Source organism: Triticum dicoccoides, chromosome 2A, assembly GCF_002162155.2.
Source record: "Triticum dicoccoides isolate Atlit2015 ecotype Zavitan chromosome 2A, WEW_v2.0, whole genome shotgun sequence".
NCBI lineage: Eukaryota > Viridiplantae > Streptophyta > Magnoliopsida > Poales > Poaceae > Triticum > Triticum dicoccoides.
Window position 1 is genome coordinate 50,766,147 of NC_041382.1, and position 19,560 is coordinate 50,785,706.

A 19,560-nucleotide genomic window follows, 5' to 3' on the forward strand; every position below is an offset into this window, starting at 1 on the left:
TGAAGTTCAGGCTGGGGTTTTTTATCATTTTGCTTGCACTATGTAGCTGATAGTCCCAGCATGATATTGTCGACTGTTGAGCATTCTATATGAAGCAGGGCCTGGAGGTGAATGCAGTTTCCAATCCATGTAAATGACACTGTTCACTGTCCGGCCTATAAGGGCATCTCCAATGGTGAACGCATGTACGGGCGTTTAGGGAAATAAAATAATTAGAAAATCATCTAAGAGTCCGTCGGCTCCAACGCCAGGCGCATTAGTAGGCGCTAAAAAATCCAATCGTTACGCTAATCGCCAGGATAGAAAACGCTTAAGCGCTTGGTTCCTACTTTTGTGTCGATATGGCACCGGACGCCAGGATTCTCTCGTCCAACCACCGATCAAACAGGAATTCGATCCTGGCGCCTCCTACAAGCGTCACGCATTGTAGATGCCCTAAGCATCACAGATTATACCGGATTGGTAGCCAGCATATACGCAAAATTGTTAGGTAGTACCTCCTCCTACTCTCCGGAACAATGCATTGTTACCGTTTAAAAGGCTCTCAATTTACAAGCCAGCTTCAAAATAATCAAAGATCACTTCTTCTTCAGTACAACCACCCTAAACACATCAACGGTGGAGATTTATTTATACCTCTTCATGAGAAAGGGTAGGATGTTCTTTTTTTGATTTTTTAGTTGATGATGAGTTTTTTTTTCCGTCAAGATGTATACGACACCCAACCCCCACCGGACTGGGCCGGGCCCAATGGTGATGGTTGTAGTAAGCGCGCCCCTTCACAGGTTGTAAAAATTGAAAAAAAAAACCTAAAACAAGTGGAGCTATCAGGATTCAATCCACAAACCTCTTGCACCAAGCTTGAGTGGCTCACCAATTGACACAGCTAGTGACTATGTAAAGCAATGATTGTGAAATCTTAAAAACTAACACCAGGGAACACGCCTTTTCACAGATTGTAAAAAATCACAAAAGAAATGAACCAGCCAGGAATCTAACCACAGATCTCTTTCAACAACCGTGAGCGACATATCAGTTAAGCTGACTAATGTTTTTGCAAAACAAGGAGTGCACATACTTAAGAACTAACACTAATCCAGAATTTAGGCACCTTTTCAAAAAAAATCAAACATTTGTTGGAAATTCGGAATATATTTTTACAAATCAAGTAATCTTTTAATATCCAATAGTTTTCAAAAATTTCATTTTTTTAGAAGCATGACATATTTTTTCTAGCATGAACATTTCAATTTTTTTTTAAAGAGATATGTTAGTTCAAAATGTTAGGAATATTCTTTTGAACAACATTTTCAATAATTTTAAAGAGATATGAGGAGCGTGCAAACTTAAGAAGTAACATTCTGAACAATTTTATGAACACAACTTGAACACTTGCTTTCTTCTGGTTTGTTTCCCTTTTTTATTGTATTTTTCCATTTTTTCCTTTTTATTTTTTCCAGTTATTTCAAATGAGTGAACCTTTTAAAATAAAAAATAATGAATTTGTCCTATTTTTTAATCCTTTTCACTTTCTCCAGCTTATTTTTTCAACTTTTTTGGTGGACTTTTTTGGAAAATTTTCAACATGGATATTTTTTCCAGCATTGATGAACTTATTTCAAATCCACGAACGCTTGGGCCGGCCAAATAGGTGCCTCACCGGAGTGATGAGATCACCCATCAGGGTGGTAGAAATTGAAATTTCCGTTTTTACCATGTGTTTTTGATTTTGGTTAGCAAACCTAAAACCCGAAAATGGCAACCCAATTCAATAAATCGATATTTCGTTAACCAACTGATTGGGTTTAGATTTCAGTTTATAATGAAAATCTTTTTGTAGCGCACACGTAAAAGCTACGACACAACTACTAGCGCTTCCCTTGTGTCGTCCTCTAATATCCATGACCACCTTTATCCTCTGAGCATACCTACGTGTTGTGGTAGTAAACAACTAAGACGGTTGCCGCTGCATGCTCTGCCTGCCCACAAAAGTACTAGTAGTTGCCCTTGGGTTTTGCAATTAGGTGGACAATGAAGCCTAGCAATAGCTTAGCTGGTTTAGCTCTCATGTGGGAAACAAAGCATGCATTGGGCCCTTCGTATCCTGCATGGTTGGACACATGCGCGCGATTGAGCCTTTGGTGTTGGGTGACACGCGTGAGGGAGCCTCATACTGGATGCCTGGATTTCTGTTTTTTCTTTCAATTATACGGTTTAATACCAAACCTGATCTGAATTCGGTTATTAAAAAGAAAAACCAATGTTTGGACATTTTTGAAATGAACCCAACTTCTGCAAGCAGGTGGGGATGCCCATGATATGCATCCATGCCAGGTTTGAACGATTTCTGACACCGTATGCAAGTCGCGAGACCTTCGACCATTTATCAGTAGTTTTTGACAGAGAAAACTCCAGAAAAGGCAAAACTTGTCGAAACCCAGACAACTTGAACTGGTGCCTTGAATTGGTCATAAAAGGCCATGAAAAAAATTGGGCCAACTAAAGGATGTTGAGAAACAACATGCTCTCGAACGGACCTTTATGGCATACCCGGACACTCTCCGTTGAACAGGTCTATTTGGACATTCTTGAAATGACCCCAAATTTCCAAGCAGGTGGGCATGCCCAAGGTAGGCATCTATGCCAGGTTTGAACAATTTTCGACATAGTATGCAAGTTGTGACACGTCCAGTCATTTATCGATCTTTTTTTACCAAGAAAACACCAGAAAATGTAAAACTTTTCGAAAACCCAAGAAACTTGGCATGGTACCTTGAATTGGTCATACAAGCCATGAAGAAAATTGGGGCCATTTCCATTTCCATTTGTGTTTTTTTGGGACATTCTTGTAACGATCCCAACTTTTGCTAGCAGGTGGGCATGCCCATGGGTTGCATCCATGCTAGGTTCGAAGGGAAAAATATTTAAATTCATAATAAAAATAGTTACTTAAAACTATCATATTGGTGAATTATTTTCTGTTTTTGTGAGCGCCAATGGGCCAGCCCAGTCGGTCGGCCTCCTGCGTGTGCTGCCGTCTATTTGATGCTACTCCCGAAACATATGGAATTTCCTAATTGGCACTCGTCGCATTAAGTTGTCAACCAAATGGATAAAACGAGCGAAGCAAATAACGTTATGGTCTCGCCTATTGAGCATCGTTAGTGACAACTCAACCTTCAATATTTAGAATATTTTTAAAACCAATTTTCAGAATTTCAAAAATATTCATATTTATTAATCAATGTTCAGAAAATGATGGTCTTATGCTTCTGTTACAAAAATTGTTCGCAATTACAAATTTTTTTGTTGTTTTTTCATTCCTTTTCTGGAGTTGCAAAAAAGTTCACGTTCCAACAATTGTTTGTGTTTACATAAAAATTTGAATTATAAAAATGTCCCGGTTTTAAAAAATATTCGTGTTTCAAAGCTGTTCATGGTTTTAAAAAACTGTTTCAGTTTATTTTATATTTGTTCAAGAATCTGAAAAGTGATTGGGATTCACAAAAAAATCATGTTTTGTTTTCAAAAAAATATTTTGCGTTGAAAGTGTTTAAAATTATTCTGCACTGTTCTTATCCTTAAGGCTTCGCGCTGATATTTAGACAAGAACATTGGCTAGGCGAGCTGGTTGTAACACGTTTCTTGAAATCAGTTGGTCCTGAGTTTGAATTTTTGCAAGCGCGGTTTTATTTTTGAAGCGCTGCTACACGCTATCTTCATGGGCCAGCCCAGGCGGGTGATCTTCTCTACGTATACGTCCCGGGGGCTACGCACCATACTCACAAAACCAAGTACGACATGTGAAATGACTATATTACCCTTTATACGTTTTAGAAGGGGGGTTGTACCGGGTCTCTGCAAAGATTACGGCCATAGTAAATTCTTCTGACCGAAAGTAGGAGTAGCATTACAATCGAATTCCTCAAGCCAGCAATACAACAAACATTAACTACCAAGATCAGGTTGCTAGTGTCCTCGGTACCCAGTCACGAACTCAAGATCACGAGAACAACCAAAGTTATCCTCCAAGGGTTAGTTCGAAACCCAATCGAATCATGTGCATGTACGCTCTTGACCTTCAATTAAGCCGTTCATGAACACACAATATGTTATTACCCGCCGATTCATTCAGTGGACAAAATATTAGGTTGTCGGGCTGATAAAGGACTCGTCAGAGTACCTCTACACTCCAACGTTCGAAGCTATGACCCCCGCAAAAAAAAATCCATATAATGGAAAACAGATAGTCCCAACACGCATCACGAAGCAGTGCCGGATAACTGAGTAAAACTTCTTAAAAACTTTTTAATACAACTCCTTGGCTCCTTTATCAAATTAGCAAAAGCAAGAGAGAGAGAGAGAGAGGGGGGGGGGTCAATTACATACATGCCTCATCTTCCCTCTCGCAAAATTGTCACTGAAGACTCACCCGACACGGTGGCAACACTCCTTGCCGGCTGAGAACATGGCATGTTGTGTGAATCAAACCCTTCATTTTGCATTTGGGCCATCATGATGTAGCTTATGTAGGCCAGTGATAAATCAGGAGGCGATTGGTCATGGTCAAGGTACTGCATGACCTTTCGCATGACAGGCCGCGCGTTGGGCGATGGGTATGTGCATAGCAAACCCAATTGGAGCACGATGGTTACCTCCTTCATGTTGAATTCCCCTCCGAGTCGTGGATCCACTGTGTCGAGCATTGAGCTGTTGTGGTGGTGCTCAAGCAGCCACTCGACCAACAATACCCGGTTGTTTTGCTCATTGATGAAGATTGGCCTTCGTCCACATGTGACCTCTAGGAGAAACATGCCAAATGCATATACATCAGAGAAAGGTGTTGGCCTCCCGGCACGCAAGAGTTCTGGCGCAAGATATCCCATGGTGCCAGCCACATGGGTGGTTTGAGCAGCAGTTTCATGGTCATATATCCTTGCAAGACCAAAATCACCCAACCGCCCATTCATCTTGCTGTCCAAGAGCACATTACTTGCCTTTATATCTCGGTGGATGATGACCTGCTCCCATTCCTCATGTAGATACAACAAACTTGATGCCACACCTTTGATGATTGAGTACCTCTCGGACCAGCATAGAGTTGGGCCATTTCTTGTGTGTAGGTACTTGTCAAGACTACCATTTTTCATGTAGTCATAAATCAGGAGAAGTTCACCTTTACGCCTGCAGTAGCCCAATAATTGTGCGATATTTCGGTGTCGAAGACGACCAATGCTAACCACCTCGGCAATGAACTCCTTTACCCCTTGCCTTGAATCGTGTGACATTCTCTTCACGGCGACCTCTATATCAGGCTTGTGAATCACGCCCTTATAAACACTCCCGAAACCTCCCCTCCCGAGCAGGTTCTTCTCATTGAACCCCTCTGTCGCGTGAAACAAGACTTCATAAGAGAATCTCTTGGGGCCTAACGAAACCTCCCAGTCCTCTTGCACCTCGAAGCAATTGAGACGCCATCTTACAGTGACGTAGATTCCGATGCCAACTGAAACCAGCGTCAACGACGCTAAGGCCAGCACGAGCTTCAGCGACATGGAAATGGGCGGTGAGTTGGACCAGTTGGTCTTCGTCCAGGCTGATGGCAAGGCCGGCAGCACCGAGATGTCAAGAACCGGGGCCGGCCCATCCAGCGCGAAGCTCCAGCCGAGGATGAAGTGTCCGGAGGTGATATTGCGCATCACCGACGAGAAGCCGACGTATGCCGTGCTCTGCACCACGCCAGAGAGGTCGATGGTGGTCTGCAGCATGGGCCTCTTGGGCCTGACCACACCCAACGGAGCCATGGTCATACTGATCACCATTGCCTTGCTGTTGTAGTCCACCCACACTTGAATAGCTTTCCAGCTTATCACAGATAGGTTTAGTAGCCGCCCGGTGCCGTCGTCGTAGTACCCGGTGTTGGCGGAATTGAGGGACACCAGACTATCACCGTCGACGCAGACGTACTTGTTCTTGATGTCATTGAACTGGGCATTATAGAGCGTGTCGAACTCCATGGCAAAGATGTTGGCGCTCTGGTTGCCATTGCTGAGGCCCAAGGGCTGGCCTGACAACGCAGTGGAGAGCACCTCCGAGGACGAAGAGATGAAAAAGGCCAGGCCGCGGACGCTAAGGTCGGCGTGCTGGCCGTGGCCGAAGATGGCTAAGACGAAGGTGGTCGAGAAGGACCGCACAGGGCCGGTGCCGTTTGACCCGGAGCCGAACAGCAGCAAGGGCGGGTGGAAGGCATGGCCCTTCATCTTTCTGGTGGCACCGTTGGTCAGCATGAGCAGGCCGTTCGGCATGACCATGCTCGCGCCGCCGAGCGTCAGGTTCGCACCCGCGAAGCCGTTGAGAGCGAACTGCCGACCGTCATCGCTGCCGCCGCTGCCGGTGGCCGCGAGGCAGCAGTGACCGGCTGCCATGAGGAGCATGACGAGCGGAGCGATCAAGAGGTAAGGTTTGAGAAGCATGGCTCTCGTATCCTTTTTCTTTCTTCTTTTTTTTTTGCGAAAAATGGCTCTCGTATCCTTGGCTAAAGGCCTTGGGGTGATGAGAATTCTGGTAGCCCTATGGACTGAAATGGGAATGCATATGGATGGTGTCTATAAAATGTGCTCTCCGCCCTGCTGTCTAAGAGTGAATGCACACTGTCTAGACACCACATGTGGTTGAATATGATCCTTTTCTAGGAGACGTGAGTCGACCGGCCAGGCCGGACAACCACAAGTCTCAAGTCGTCGTTCTTCAGTCTTGAGGTACATGCATGACACAGTAGATCAGTGGCTATTTCATCAAGCTGCGTGTAACGCGTGCATGATAGACCATTTTTGTGATGTCAATGTTAGGCACCGTGCTCGACAGGATATATATGGCCATCAAATCGTCCAATTAATGGTGCGTCTCGCCGTCTCGCATGAGAGCGTATTCTACTAGCTGTCACTTTGGTTTTCATCCGTGTATGTGAGCCTGTTTTACGATGAACAAACAGAAATTCAGAATCAATTTATTTCCCTCAAGTTGGAAACGCGCGCAGCTGAACTTGGTGCTTTTCAGGGTCTCGTACGGGTACGGCCCGTAGATGGCGAAGACCAAACTAGTGGAGAAGAACCGCACGGCGCCGGTGCCGTTCGTCTCGGTGCGGAACAGCAGAGGAGACGGGTGGAAAGCCTGGCCTTTCATCAGGCTGGTACCTTTGGTGAGCACGAGGAGGCCGTTCGACGTGACGACCGCGCCTTGGAGCGTCACGGTCGCTCCCGTGAAGCTGTTGTGGGTGTTAGAAATACAATAGGCAAATCAACTCGACGAAGAACGAAAACAAACAAGGAACATAAGATTTAACGTGGAAAACCCCTTCAATACGAAGGGAAAAAAATCACGGGCACCAACCAGCCAGACTTACTATATCGGGAGAGGTTACAAATACCGGGGATTTACAACTGGTCGACTTATCTCGTGCGGAGGCTCACAAGAGGTGTACATGACACAAGTGATCCTAGGTCAATACTGATCCGTACCAAGCCTACCGGCGACGGGCCTCGCTCCGCTCGCTCGTCAGAAGTTAGCCTTTCTCTTTATACTTGAATTTAGAGCATAACATAACAGTGGGCGAACTGTTGACCTTCATCCCTATCTTTGCCGCCGGTGGCGGCGAGGCTGACAGCCACCAGAAGGAGCAGTGTGCCCAACTGGCAACGAAATATGTTTTAGAACACCTGCACCTAGGCCTGTCTATCCTAGCCATCCATTTTTTGCATCGCGATTTGTGCAAGCACATTTTTCTTTTTGGTTTCTCTCCCGTAGAACATGTTTTAAACTTCAAACTTCCACAGCACAACAAAGATTTCTATCTAGAATGTGGGATAAAACTTTCAGATTTTTTCGTCCAATATAAATATACGAATTAAGATTTTTTTGGTTAAAAAATCTTATTTTTAAAATTTATGTCGGGCCAAAAAATATGAAAGTTTTATCTCACGTTCTAGTTAGGAAGCTTTATTGTGCTGCAAAGTTTTAGATTCAAGACATGTTCTATATGAGAGAAACAAAAAAGAAAATTTTACATGTAAAATTTTAGTTGTGTTGCACAGATCTCAAAGCAATAATGAAGAGCTAAGATAAATGGACCTGGGTGCAGGTGTTCAAAAAATCTGCGTCCCAACAGGCAAGACTTGAGAAGCATGGCTCTTGTATAACCAGTGTGGCGTGAAGGACCGCAGGCTGGTCTCTGGTAACGGCTGATGAAATCGAAACGCATGGATGGGGTCCAGAAATTGTGCTCTCTGCTCTGCTGTCTTATGAAGTCTTGAGACTACAGTGAAGTATCAAGTCGTCGTTCTTGAGACGCGTGAGTAGACTGCAGTGTGAAGTATCAAGTTGTGGTCCTTGCGGGGCAACCTGCCGTTATTCTTGAACACTTGTCGAGCCGAGTGAGTGCGTGTAACGCGTACATGACCACTTGTGACGACCGCGCTCGAGGGAAAAATTCTGGTCATTAGATCGTCAAATTATTGGTGCCTCTCATGCTAGCGTTTTCTACCTGGCTGTCACTCAAGGTATCAATCATCACTATCATTTTCTCGTTCACCCATATATGTGAGCCTGACTTTACGATGAACAATCAGAAATTCATGACTGATTTGTTTCGCTCAAGTCGGAAACGTAACTGAACTTGGTGTTGTTGAGCAGTTTTAACATGGTCCCTCTTACTCCCTCTTTTCACATAAAAGGTAGAAGTATAAAATAGATCTTAGCCGTTGATCTCATCAATAAATGGCTTGATTGACTCTTACCTTCTTACTTCACATGTAAAAAAAGAAGGTAAGAGGGACCATGTTAAAATTTGCCGGTGTTGTTACCTGACGAGTGTGACCAGCCCTGTGCAAAATGGATACGATTCTGTCAGAATGATCCTAATATGCCTTGTTACATTTGTAGGAAGAGAATGTTCAGACATTTTTTTTAGCTGTTCGGATCCACAAACAACCACATTTTCCTTCTCCTCTTGATTATGGAACAGGTTCTTTCCTTAGTGTTTCTCGGTGACTTTTTTCTTCAGGCTCCTTTTATCGACTAAAACAGCTCTCCAGTAGCATCTCCATTGGTGACATCAGCATGAACATCCTCTCCTGAATTCTTTCAGCTTGGAATCACAAGTCATGGATAGTAGCTCTCTCATCTTCTTTATCAAAAAAAAAGAGGCTAAACTTACCCATGACTTGTGATTCCAAGCATTTAAATGGCAACGATCCAATTCCTCCAGGCAACAACACAACAAATGCTACATGTTCAAAAAAGCATGCCACCGGACAAAGATCAGGTAGGCCCAAACCCAGTGCCCTGAGCCTCGATCACGACAACAATCTAGTCATCCTCTCACTGTTAGTTCACATCGTGATCCAGTTGAAGCATGCATATGTACATGCACACTCTTTAACTTCAATCAATCTATTCCAACGCAATCTGTTGTTATCGATTCATTTGGTGGACATAGTAACATGTCATCAAGCTGAGCAATGACTTGTCTGAGTACTTGTACACTCCAACCTTCAAACCCGTGCATGAAATCTTTCTTAACGACTTGTACTTATGCATACATTGATTGGTCAACATACCACTCATTGCATGCTGAGAACACGGGATGTTGTGTGAATTAAACCCTTTATTTTGCATTTGTGCCATCATGATGTAGCTTATGTAGGTCGGTGATAAATCAGGAGGCGGTTGACTATGGTCGAGGTATTGCATGACCTTTCGCATGATAGGTCATGCGTTGGGCGATGGGTACGTGCATAGCAAACCCAGTTTGAGCACAATGGTTACCTCATCCGCGTTGAATTCCCCTTCGAGTCGTGGATCTATTGTGTCAAGGATAGAACCATTGTGGTGGTGCTCAAGCACCCACTCGACCAACAATACCCGGTTGTTTTGCTCATTGATGAATATTGGCCTTTGTCCACACGTGACCTCTAGGAGAAACACGCCAAATGCATATACATCAGAGAGTGGTGTTGGCCTCCCGGTGCACGAGAGTTCTGGCGCAAGATATCTCATGGTGCCAGCCACATGGGTGGTTTCAGCGGTGGTTTCGTGGTCGTATATCCTTGCAAGACCAAAATCGCCCAACCTTCCATTCATCTTACCATCCAAGAGCACATTGCTTGCCTTTACATCTCTGTGGATGACGACCTGCTCCCAATCCTCATGTAGATATAACAAACTTGACGCCACACCTTTGATGATCGAATACCTCTGGGACCAACATAGAGTTGGGCCATTTCTTGTGTGTAGGTACTTGTCAAGACTACCATTTTCAATGTAGTCATATACCAGGAGAAGCTCCCCCTTGCGCCTGCAATAGCCCAGCAATTGCGTGATATTTCGGTGTCGAAGACGACCAATACTCACCACCTCGGCAATGAACTCCCTTACTCCTTGCCTTGAATCATGTGACATCCTCTTCACGGCGACCTCCATGTCAGTCTTGCGAAGCACACCCTTATAGACACTTCCAAAACCTCCCCTCCCAAGTAGGTTCTTGTCACCGAACCCTTTGGTCGCATGAAACAAGTCTTTGAAAATCGGTTCGAGCCAAACGGGGCCTCCCAGTCCTCACGCACCTCAGAGAACTTGAGACGCTGCCGTCTTACACATATGTAGATTAGGATGCTTACCGAAACCAGCGACACCGATGCTAAGGCCAGAACGATAAAAAATGACATGGAGAAGGACTGAATGTCGAACAACAAGGTCCTTGGCAAGGCCGGCAACATTGAGAGTTTCAGTGCAGGGGCTGGCGCATCCAACGGGAAGCTCCAGCCGAGGACGACGTGTCGTGTTGGAAAGAAGTTCGTCGCCGAAGAGAACCCGACGTACGCCGTGTTCTGCACCACCCCCGAGAGGTCGACGGTGGTCCGCAGGAGGGGCCTCTTGGGCCTGGCCACGCCCAACGGAGCAATGGTCACGGTGATCTCCGTGGCCCTGCCGTCGTAGTCCACCCACACCTGCATGGGCTTCCGGCTTATTAGGCTTAGGTTCTGGAACATCCCGGTGCCGTCATCATATATAGAACCCGGCGTTGGCGGAGTCAATCGACACCAGGCTATCAACGTCGACGCCGACATGGTTGTCGTTGATGTCACGGAGTTCGTCATCTTTGAACGTGTCTAGCTCCACGGCGAAGATGTGGGCGCTCCTGTTGCCAATATTAATTGTCTTCGTTGAGGAGGCCGAGGAACTGGCCTGGCGACGCAGTGGAGAGCACCTCCCTTGACGCGGCCAGGAAGAAGGCGATGCCGTCGCTGCTCACGTCGTCATATTGACTGGAGATGGCGAAGACGAAGGTGGTCGAGAAAGGCCGCACGGAGCCGGTGGCATTCGACGACGCGGTGCGGAACGGCAGCGGGAACGGGTGGACGCCGTGGCCTTTCACCTTTCTGCCATCGGTCAGCAAGAGGAGGCCGTTAGGCATAACTGAACTTGCGCCGTCGAGCGTCAGGTTCGTGCCCGTGAAGCCAGAGTAGACAAACTGCCGACCGTCATCACCGCCGCCATCGGTGGCCGCGAGGCAGCGGCCTGCAGCGACGAGGAGCAGGAGCGGAGGGACCAAGTGGTAAGGCTCGACAAGAAGCATGGCGCAGAGGGGCCGCTCGCCGGTCTCTTTGTCTTTGGCTATGGTGCTTGGGATTTCTGAACGGTAGGTAGCGCGGTGAAGCGAACTTTCTCCCCTTATCAGAGTTTCCGAGTTGTACGTCTACCGACTGAAATTGGAATGCATGGAAACGGTGTTGTCTTCCCTGCTGTCCAAAAATGACTGCAGCGTCTACACACCACATCCACATGTTGCCGAAATATGCAATCGTTTTCTAGGAGACGTGAGTCAACCGGCCATGCCGAGCAGCCACAGATCTCAACTCAAGTCGTCGTTCTTGAGTCTTCACTTAGCAATGCAGGCATCTTGAAAATTAATATGGGGGGTTAGGACATTTCCAATGCTGATCTTTGAACCGGCCGCAACGGTTCAGATCGTGCGGTCTGGGCGTATTGTGCCATTTAACGCAGTTCTGCGTCGGTTCATAACACGGTCGAAATGCATTTTCTTTCATAAACCGGAGACAAAAGCCATGCTCGCTTCTGACCACCCTGACCCATTCATTCCCCCCCCTCCCACCCCACCCCCTCGCTCGTGCGTGTTCCCACCTGGTGCCAGTGGCCCGCATTCATGTAACTGTAGAGCGGCCCCTTCCCATTGAAGCTGGCCACAGAGCAGATGCATCCCCAGTGTCCAAGCATGTTCAATGCCGGAGACGCCTTACTGGACGGGAAGGGACGTATATCTACCACGCTCGTTCAATGTCTCATCCGTCTGTATGCCGCCATAACCAAGCTCGTCGGCCGAGAAACCCACTCTGGCACCGGCATTTGATGCATCCGGACGCCTGGTGAGGGAGTCCTGGATTAGGGGGTCTCCGGACAGCCGGACTATATCCTTTGTCCGGACTGTTAGACTATGAAGATACAAGATTGAAGACTTCGTCTCGTGTTCGGATGGGACTCTACTTGGCGTGGAAGGCAAGCTAGGCAGTATGGATATGGATATTTCCTCCTTTGTAACCGATCTTGTGTAACCCTAACCCTCTCCGGTGTCTATATAAACCGGAGGATTTTAGTCCATAGGACACAACAACTACAACATACAATCATACCATAGGCTAGCTTGTAGGGTTTAGCCTCTCTGATCTCATGGTAGATCTACTCTTGTACTACCCATATCATCAATATTAATCAAGCAGGACATAGGGTTTTACCTCCATCAAGAGGGCTCGAACCTGGGTAAAACATCGTATTCCCTGCCTCCTGTTACCATCCGCCTTAGACGCACAGTTCGGACCCCCTACCCGAGATCCGCCGGTTTTGACACCAACATTGCTGATTTCATTGAGAGTTCCTCTGTGTCATCGCCGTTAGGCTTGATGGCTCCTACTATCATCGATAGCGATGCAGTCCAGGGTGAGACTTTCCTCCCCGGACAGATCTTTGTGTTCGGCGGCTTTGCACTGCGGGCCAATTCGCTTGGCCATCTGGAGCAGATTGAAAGCTACGCCCCTGGCCACCAGGTTAGGTTTGGAAGCTTAAACTACACGGTCGACGTCCGCGGAGACTTGATCTTCGACGGATTCGAGCATCTGCCTTGTGCGTCACGCGGTCATAATGAGTACGATTTAGCTCTACCATCAGACAGTGTTCAGGAGATCGCACCGGCAACCGCTCCGACCCTCAATTCGGAGCCAGTTGCGCCGCCCATGGACGGGTGGATGGACCCCGCCACGGAGGCCTTACCCTCAGCGGCGATCGAGCCGAACATCGACCTTACCTTGCACGAGAGTTGTATTGTTAAACTGCCGGATCTTTCTCCGGCCACGGACTCCGAACCGACTGCGCCCATTCCTATCGAATCCAATTGGGCGCCGATCATGGAGTTTACCTACGCGGATATCTTTCAGCACTCGCCCTTCGGCGACATACTAAACTCATTAAGGTCTCTCTCCTTGTCAGGAGGATCCTGGCCGAACTATGTCCGGCCGGACTGGGATGCGGACGATGAAGAAATTCACGGCCCACCCACCACCCACTTAGTAGCCACTGTCGATGACTTAACCGACATGCTCGACTCGACTCCGAAGACATCGATGGTATATGGACGATGATGCGGGAGACGAAGAGGAACCACTACCCACAGGGCACTGGACAGCCACCTCATCATACGATATATACATGGTGGATACACCCAAAGAAGGCAATGGCGACGAGACAACAGAGGATGACCCCTCCAAGAAGCAACCCAAACGCCGACATCAGCGGCGCCGCTCTAAGTCCCGCCAAAGCAAAAGTGGTGATACCGGCACAAGAGTTAATAACACTACGGATAGTACCGAAGACAACAATAACCCCCTCCAGCAAGAGTGAGAGCAGGAGGATGGAAGAGCCAGCCCTCCCGAGAGAGTGGCAGATGGAGAAGCGGAGGATGATAACTACATGCCCCCCTCCGAAGACGAGGCAAGCCTCGGCAATGACGAACTCGCCGTGCCAGAGGATCCCGTCGAACAAGAGCGCTTCAAGCGGCGGCTTATGGCTACGGCAAATAGCCTTAAGAAAAAGCAGCATCAGCTTCAAGCTGATCAAGATCTGCTAGCTGACAAATGGACTGAAGTACTCGCGGCCGAGGAATATAAACTCGAGCGCCCCTCCAAGAGTTACCCAAAATGCAGGTTGCTACCTCGACTGGAGGAAGAAGCATATGACACGGCTCATCGGCCACCTCGTGGCCGTGATAGAGAGGCATTCCAGCCAAAAACTCAGCCCGCACCCCGACGCCATTCAAATAAAAAAGCATGGGGAAACACACCAGACTTGCGAGACGTATTGGAGGACAAAGCAAAACATGCAAGATCGATCTACGGATCACGGGGGCGCGCCACTATGCGAGACGATAAACGTCACGCCGTATACAGTAAAAGTAAATCCGGCCGGGCCGAACACAGCAGGCAAGACCCATTTGAGCTGCGTCGCGATATAGCCCAATACAGAGGCGCCGCACACCCCTTATGCTTCACAGACGAAGTAATGGATCATCAAATCCCAGAAGGTTTCAAACATGTAAATATTGAATCATACGACGGCACAACAGATCCTGTGGTATGGATCGAGGATTACCTCCCCCACATCTAAATGGCCTGCGGTGATGACTTACACGCCATCAAATACCTCTCGCTAAAGCTCAAAGGACTAGCGCGGCACTGGCTTAACAGCCTGCCAGCAGAGTCCATTAGCTATTGGGAAGATCTGGAAGCCGCATTCCTCGACAACTTTCAGGGCACTTATGTGTGGCCACCAGATGCCGATGACTTGAGCCACATAATTCAGCAGCCAGAAGAATCGGCCAGGCAATTCTGGACTCGGTTCCTAACAAAGAAAAATCAAATCGTTGATTGTCCGGATGCAGAGGCCTTAGAAGCTTTCAAACACAACATTCGCGACGAATGGCTAGCCCGGCACCTTGGTCAGAAAAATTCGAAATCTATGGCAGCCCTCACAACACTCATGACCTGCTTTTGTGCGAAAGAAGACAGCTGGCTGGCTCGCAGTAACAATATGTCAAAAAACCATGATACTTCGGATACCAAGGACGGCAATAGCAGGTCATGTCGCAACAAACATAAGCGCCGCATTAACAGCGATAATACTGAAGATACGGCAGTCAATGCCGGATTCAAAGGCTCTAAACCCGGTCAGCGGAAAAAGCCATTCAAAAGGAGCACTCCGGGCCGTTCAGTTTGGACCGTATACTTGATCGCTCATGTCAAATACACGGCACCCCCGACAAACCAGCCAACCACACCAATAGGAATTGTTGGGTGTTCAAGCAGGCCGGCAGGTTAATTGCCGAAGACAAAGATAAGGGGCTACATAGCGATGACGAGGAAGAGCCCCGGCAGCCGAACACCGGAGGACAGAAGAGGTTCCCCCCACAAGTTCGGACGGTGAACATGATATACGCAACCCACATCCCCAAGAGGGAGCGGAAGCGTGCGCTCAGGGACGTATATGCGTTGGAGCCAGTCGCCCCAAAGTTCAACCCATGGTCCTCCTGTCCGATCACCTTCGATCGCAGGGACAACCCCACTAGTATACGTCATGGAGGATTTACCGCACTGGTCCTAGACCCAATCATTGATGGATTTCACCTCACTCGAGTCTTTATGGATGGCGGCAGCAGCCTAAACCTGCTTTATCAGGACACAGTGCGCAAAATGGGTATAGACCCCTCAAGGATCATGTCAGGACCCCGATTCCAAGTCACATCGATCTAGCCGGTAACACCTGATATCACTTTGCGGCCTCACGCACGGTATTCCCACGGGTGTCGCCTTACCATGGCCCGGGACCATTTGCGCCTTTTGGCTCACGTATATGATAATGTCGCTAGCATCCATATGACAGAGAACCCGGTCCGACATGGCTAGTCGTGAACCCAAAGCGGCACTAACCTATGGGGACAGGCATACATGAATCACATCGAGCATGTCGGTCAGCAGCGTGTGAATCCGGGCTGTAGCACTAGGCTAACAGGACTCCGGGAACCCAGGCTGTAGCAGGCTAGGCAGGACTCCGGATGTCACTGGGTGACATTTCCCCGAAGGGACAGACACAGGAACGAAGTGAAACACATGCCGGCCAGTCAAGTGATCTGAGCAGTAGTGCTGGGCTAGCAGGACTCCGGTGAACCGGGCTGTAGCGGACTACTATGGCTCAAGGAAGCACTGGATTACATTTCCCCATAAGAGAGGCTGCCAAGGATAAACAACTAGATTGTCGGATCCCACACATACCAAGCATTTCAATCATACACACAATATGCTCGATATGTGTAAATACAACATGGCATCACAACATAACTCTACGACTCAAAGTATTTATTCATTAGGCTCCGAGGAGCGAGATATTACAAACATGGGTCTTATGACCCAACACACAAAGCATACAAGCAACAAGCACATGCGGAAGCTTAACTTGTCTGAGTACAGACAACTACACATGAAGAAGGCTGAGAAGCCTGACTATCTACCAGATCCTGCCAAGGGCACAAGATCGTAGCTGAGGTATCAAGCTAAACGTCGAAGTCCAAGTGGTACTACTAGGGAGACTGAAGTCTCTCTGCAAAAACATAAAATAGGCAAACATGAGTACAAATGTACCCAGCAAGACTTACATCAGAACTAGCTACATATGCATCGGTATCAACAAGGGGGGGTGGTGGAGTTTAACTGCAGCAAGCCAGCTTTGACTCAGTGGCTAACCTGAACTACGACTGCAAGCAACTCTTTTGAGGTGGCGCACACGAGTCCACATATTCACCATTCAATACACCAGTATGGAACTGCTCCCGTCTCCCTACGAGAAGGCCATCCATAGCACTCACACTTATCTTGCGATTTTTAGAGTATCCACTTTCACTTGTCTATGAACTATGCAAGGGGTCCAAGTTTCCATATACGAGGAATCCGGCTATTCGAATAGATAATGATAACCCTGCAGGGGTGTACTTCTTCACACACGCTCCCACCACTTACCGTCGTTTACACGACATGTACTCGGCAACCTTCAAGCGGAAGCCCAACGAGGGTGTCGGCCACGGCCTACCTAAACACTCAAGTCTCTAGTCCAGGTTTATCGCCTATCCAGGTTCCATCCGCAGGGAGTCCGGCCGAGGTTTCCACATACGGCCCCGAACGATGTGTACAGGGTTCCGAGACACCAAACGGGCGCCCGGCATGCCCGGCCACGATGTATCTACCGCATCATAGCCCACCCCTAGGGTCAGCGCTACGCACGGCCGCCAACACATAACCTACAAACACCAAAAACTAGTTGCAACTCCTGGACAGAGTACTAGGGTGATTAAGAAGCCGAGAGGGTCAATTAAGGATCCCAATGAGTGGTAGTAGTTGTTCATGGATCACAGACACAGAACTCAGTTCCTGAGGACGGCTGCAATGAGACAACCCACCATGTACTCCTACATGGCCTCTCACCGCTACCTTTACCAAATCGTGTTCACACACTTAGCTCACACACGGTAGGACATGTTCATCACTGTTCCAATTCACCCCCGATGAATCAGACCTGACTCAACTCTAAGCAGTAGCAGGCATGACAACAAACATGAATGAGTAGGCACATCAGGGCTCAAACAACTCCTACTCATGCTAGTGGGTTTCATCTATTTACTGTGGCAATGACAGGTCATGCAAAGGATAAAGGGGTTCAGCTACCGCAACAAGTAACAGATGAATCGTTGTTGTCCTAATGCAGTAAAAGAGAGCAGGAGCGAGAGAGTGGGATTGTATCGCAATGAACAAGGGGGTTTTGCTTGCCTGGCACTTCTGAAGATAGAATAACTCTTCATCGGTGTCATCGATCACGTCGTCGGAAACAACGTCTACTGAGAGGGGGAAATTACCGGCAAACAAGGAAGAATACAATCAATGCAATGCAACAATATGATGCATGATCATGACATGGCAATATGTTGTGATTTGGGGTAATGCAACAGAAAGTCATTTAAATTGAAGTGGAATTCAAAACTATATCAAATTCCAACTCCAAACCTATTATGAAATTTGCCCTAATCATGTTTCATCCTAAAAAGTGAGGTTAACTTGCTCAAACATGCATGAAAATGGTACAGATGGATTCCTTGAATTTTTCTGATAATTTTTCATATATAAATCTTTTCAATCTGAGTTATAGATTATTTTCTATGATTTTTCAAAGTTTTGGATATTTTCTGAAATAAATAAATCATTTAGATTTATTTAAAATGCAGAAAAGGTTTTACTGCGTCAGCATGACATAAGAGTGACGTCAGCAAGTCAACAGGCGCCGTCCAGGTCAAACCTGACCTGTGGGGTCCACTGGTCAGTGACAGGGGCTGGTTAGTGACGCTGACTGGTGGGTCCGGTCAACGACCACGTCAGCAAAGTCAACTTGACATGTGGGGCCAATCAACCGCCATGTCAGCGCGGTCAAAGCTGACGTGTGGGTCCCGCTGGGTTTTAACTAACTTTAAACAGAAAATTAAACTAACCTAACTGGCACAAGGGCCCACATGGCAGTGGCTCTAGAGGTGGTTTAGCTGGGTCATTAGTGGCTAATGATGAGCCATGTCATCAGTCACCGGAGTTTCGCCGGCGACGACCATTTCGCGTGGCGGAGATCGTCGGGATCTCGCTACAGCCCACGGTTTGAGGCGGGGTTTGCTCCTACGGCTTCCTGGCATTCTCGCGCATCTAGTGGTGGTAGCGGCAGCAGCTGGGATGGCCGGGGTTGACGGCGGCGAGCACTTCTGCGGCGGCCGGAGTTCAGGCACCTACAGGTTTGGTGTTGTGGTGCACGGGAGGGGAACTGATGGGTTCTACGTGCTCCTGGTGAGGTGTGGAGCACGTTGCCGTGCTCGGGAGTGAGCTGCGGTGGCTCTGGTCTTGGCTGCATCATCACCGGCGGCGAGGAGCTCACGGCTCCGGTGAAAAGGCCGGCCAGAGTGAGGGAACGAGTGCGGGGAGGAGGGGGAAAGGTGTGGGAGCTCACAATGATCTCGAGGAAGGACTCAGCGGGCTCGGGGACGACCGGAAGGCGACGAATCCGTCGATGGAGTCCGACGGCCGTGCTCGGGGAAGACGACTCGTGGCGGCGATGTCGGGCTCCCGCGGTGGCGTGGCTCGGGGTGGAAGAAAGAGGGGGTCGAGGAGGAGCCTCTGGGCTGGTCAGGGAAGCGAGGGGGAGGCGGTGGCTGCAGCTACGGTGAACGGCATCGGTGGTGCTTGGCGCGAGAGGGAGAGAGAACCAGAGGAGGGGAGGGGCACGGGAGAGGGTGAGAGGGGCCAGGGCTGCGTGGCGTCGCCTGGTGCATCGAGGAGGAGCCAGGCAGGCTGGGAGGGAGGAGGTGGAGGCCTCGGGCGCGCTGGCGTCGACACGCCTCTGCCTACTGGCAAAGGTGGAAGA

The 19,560-nt window shown here is 48.2% G+C and overlaps 1 protein-coding gene and 1 pseudogene across 1 annotated transcript; both read right to left on the reverse strand.

Moving 5' to 3' along the window:
- Positions 1 to 4,363: 4,363 nt before the first annotated feature.
- On the reverse strand, positions 4,364 to 6,500 carry LOC119358899 (L-type lectin-domain containing receptor kinase SIT2-like). The gene has a single exon (XM_037625294.1). It carries the CDS (start codon positions 6,471 to 6,473, stop codon positions 4,395 to 4,397), a length of 2,079 nt encoding a protein of 692 aa, XP_037481191.1. The 5' UTR covers positions 6,474 to 6,500; the 3' UTR covers positions 4,364 to 4,394.
- Positions 6,501 to 10,032: 3,532 nt separating this feature from the next.
- LOC119358900 lies at positions 10,033 to 11,632 on the reverse strand (annotated as a pseudogene).
- Between the last annotated feature and the right edge of the window lie 7,928 nt (positions 11,633 to 19,560).

What these genes read in the sequence shown, in the direction of transcription:
- LOC119358899 (XM_037625294.1), bottom strand. Translation starts at nt 6,473, where the DNA reads ATGCTTCTCAAACCTTACCTCTTGATCGCTCCGCTCGTCATGCTCCTC.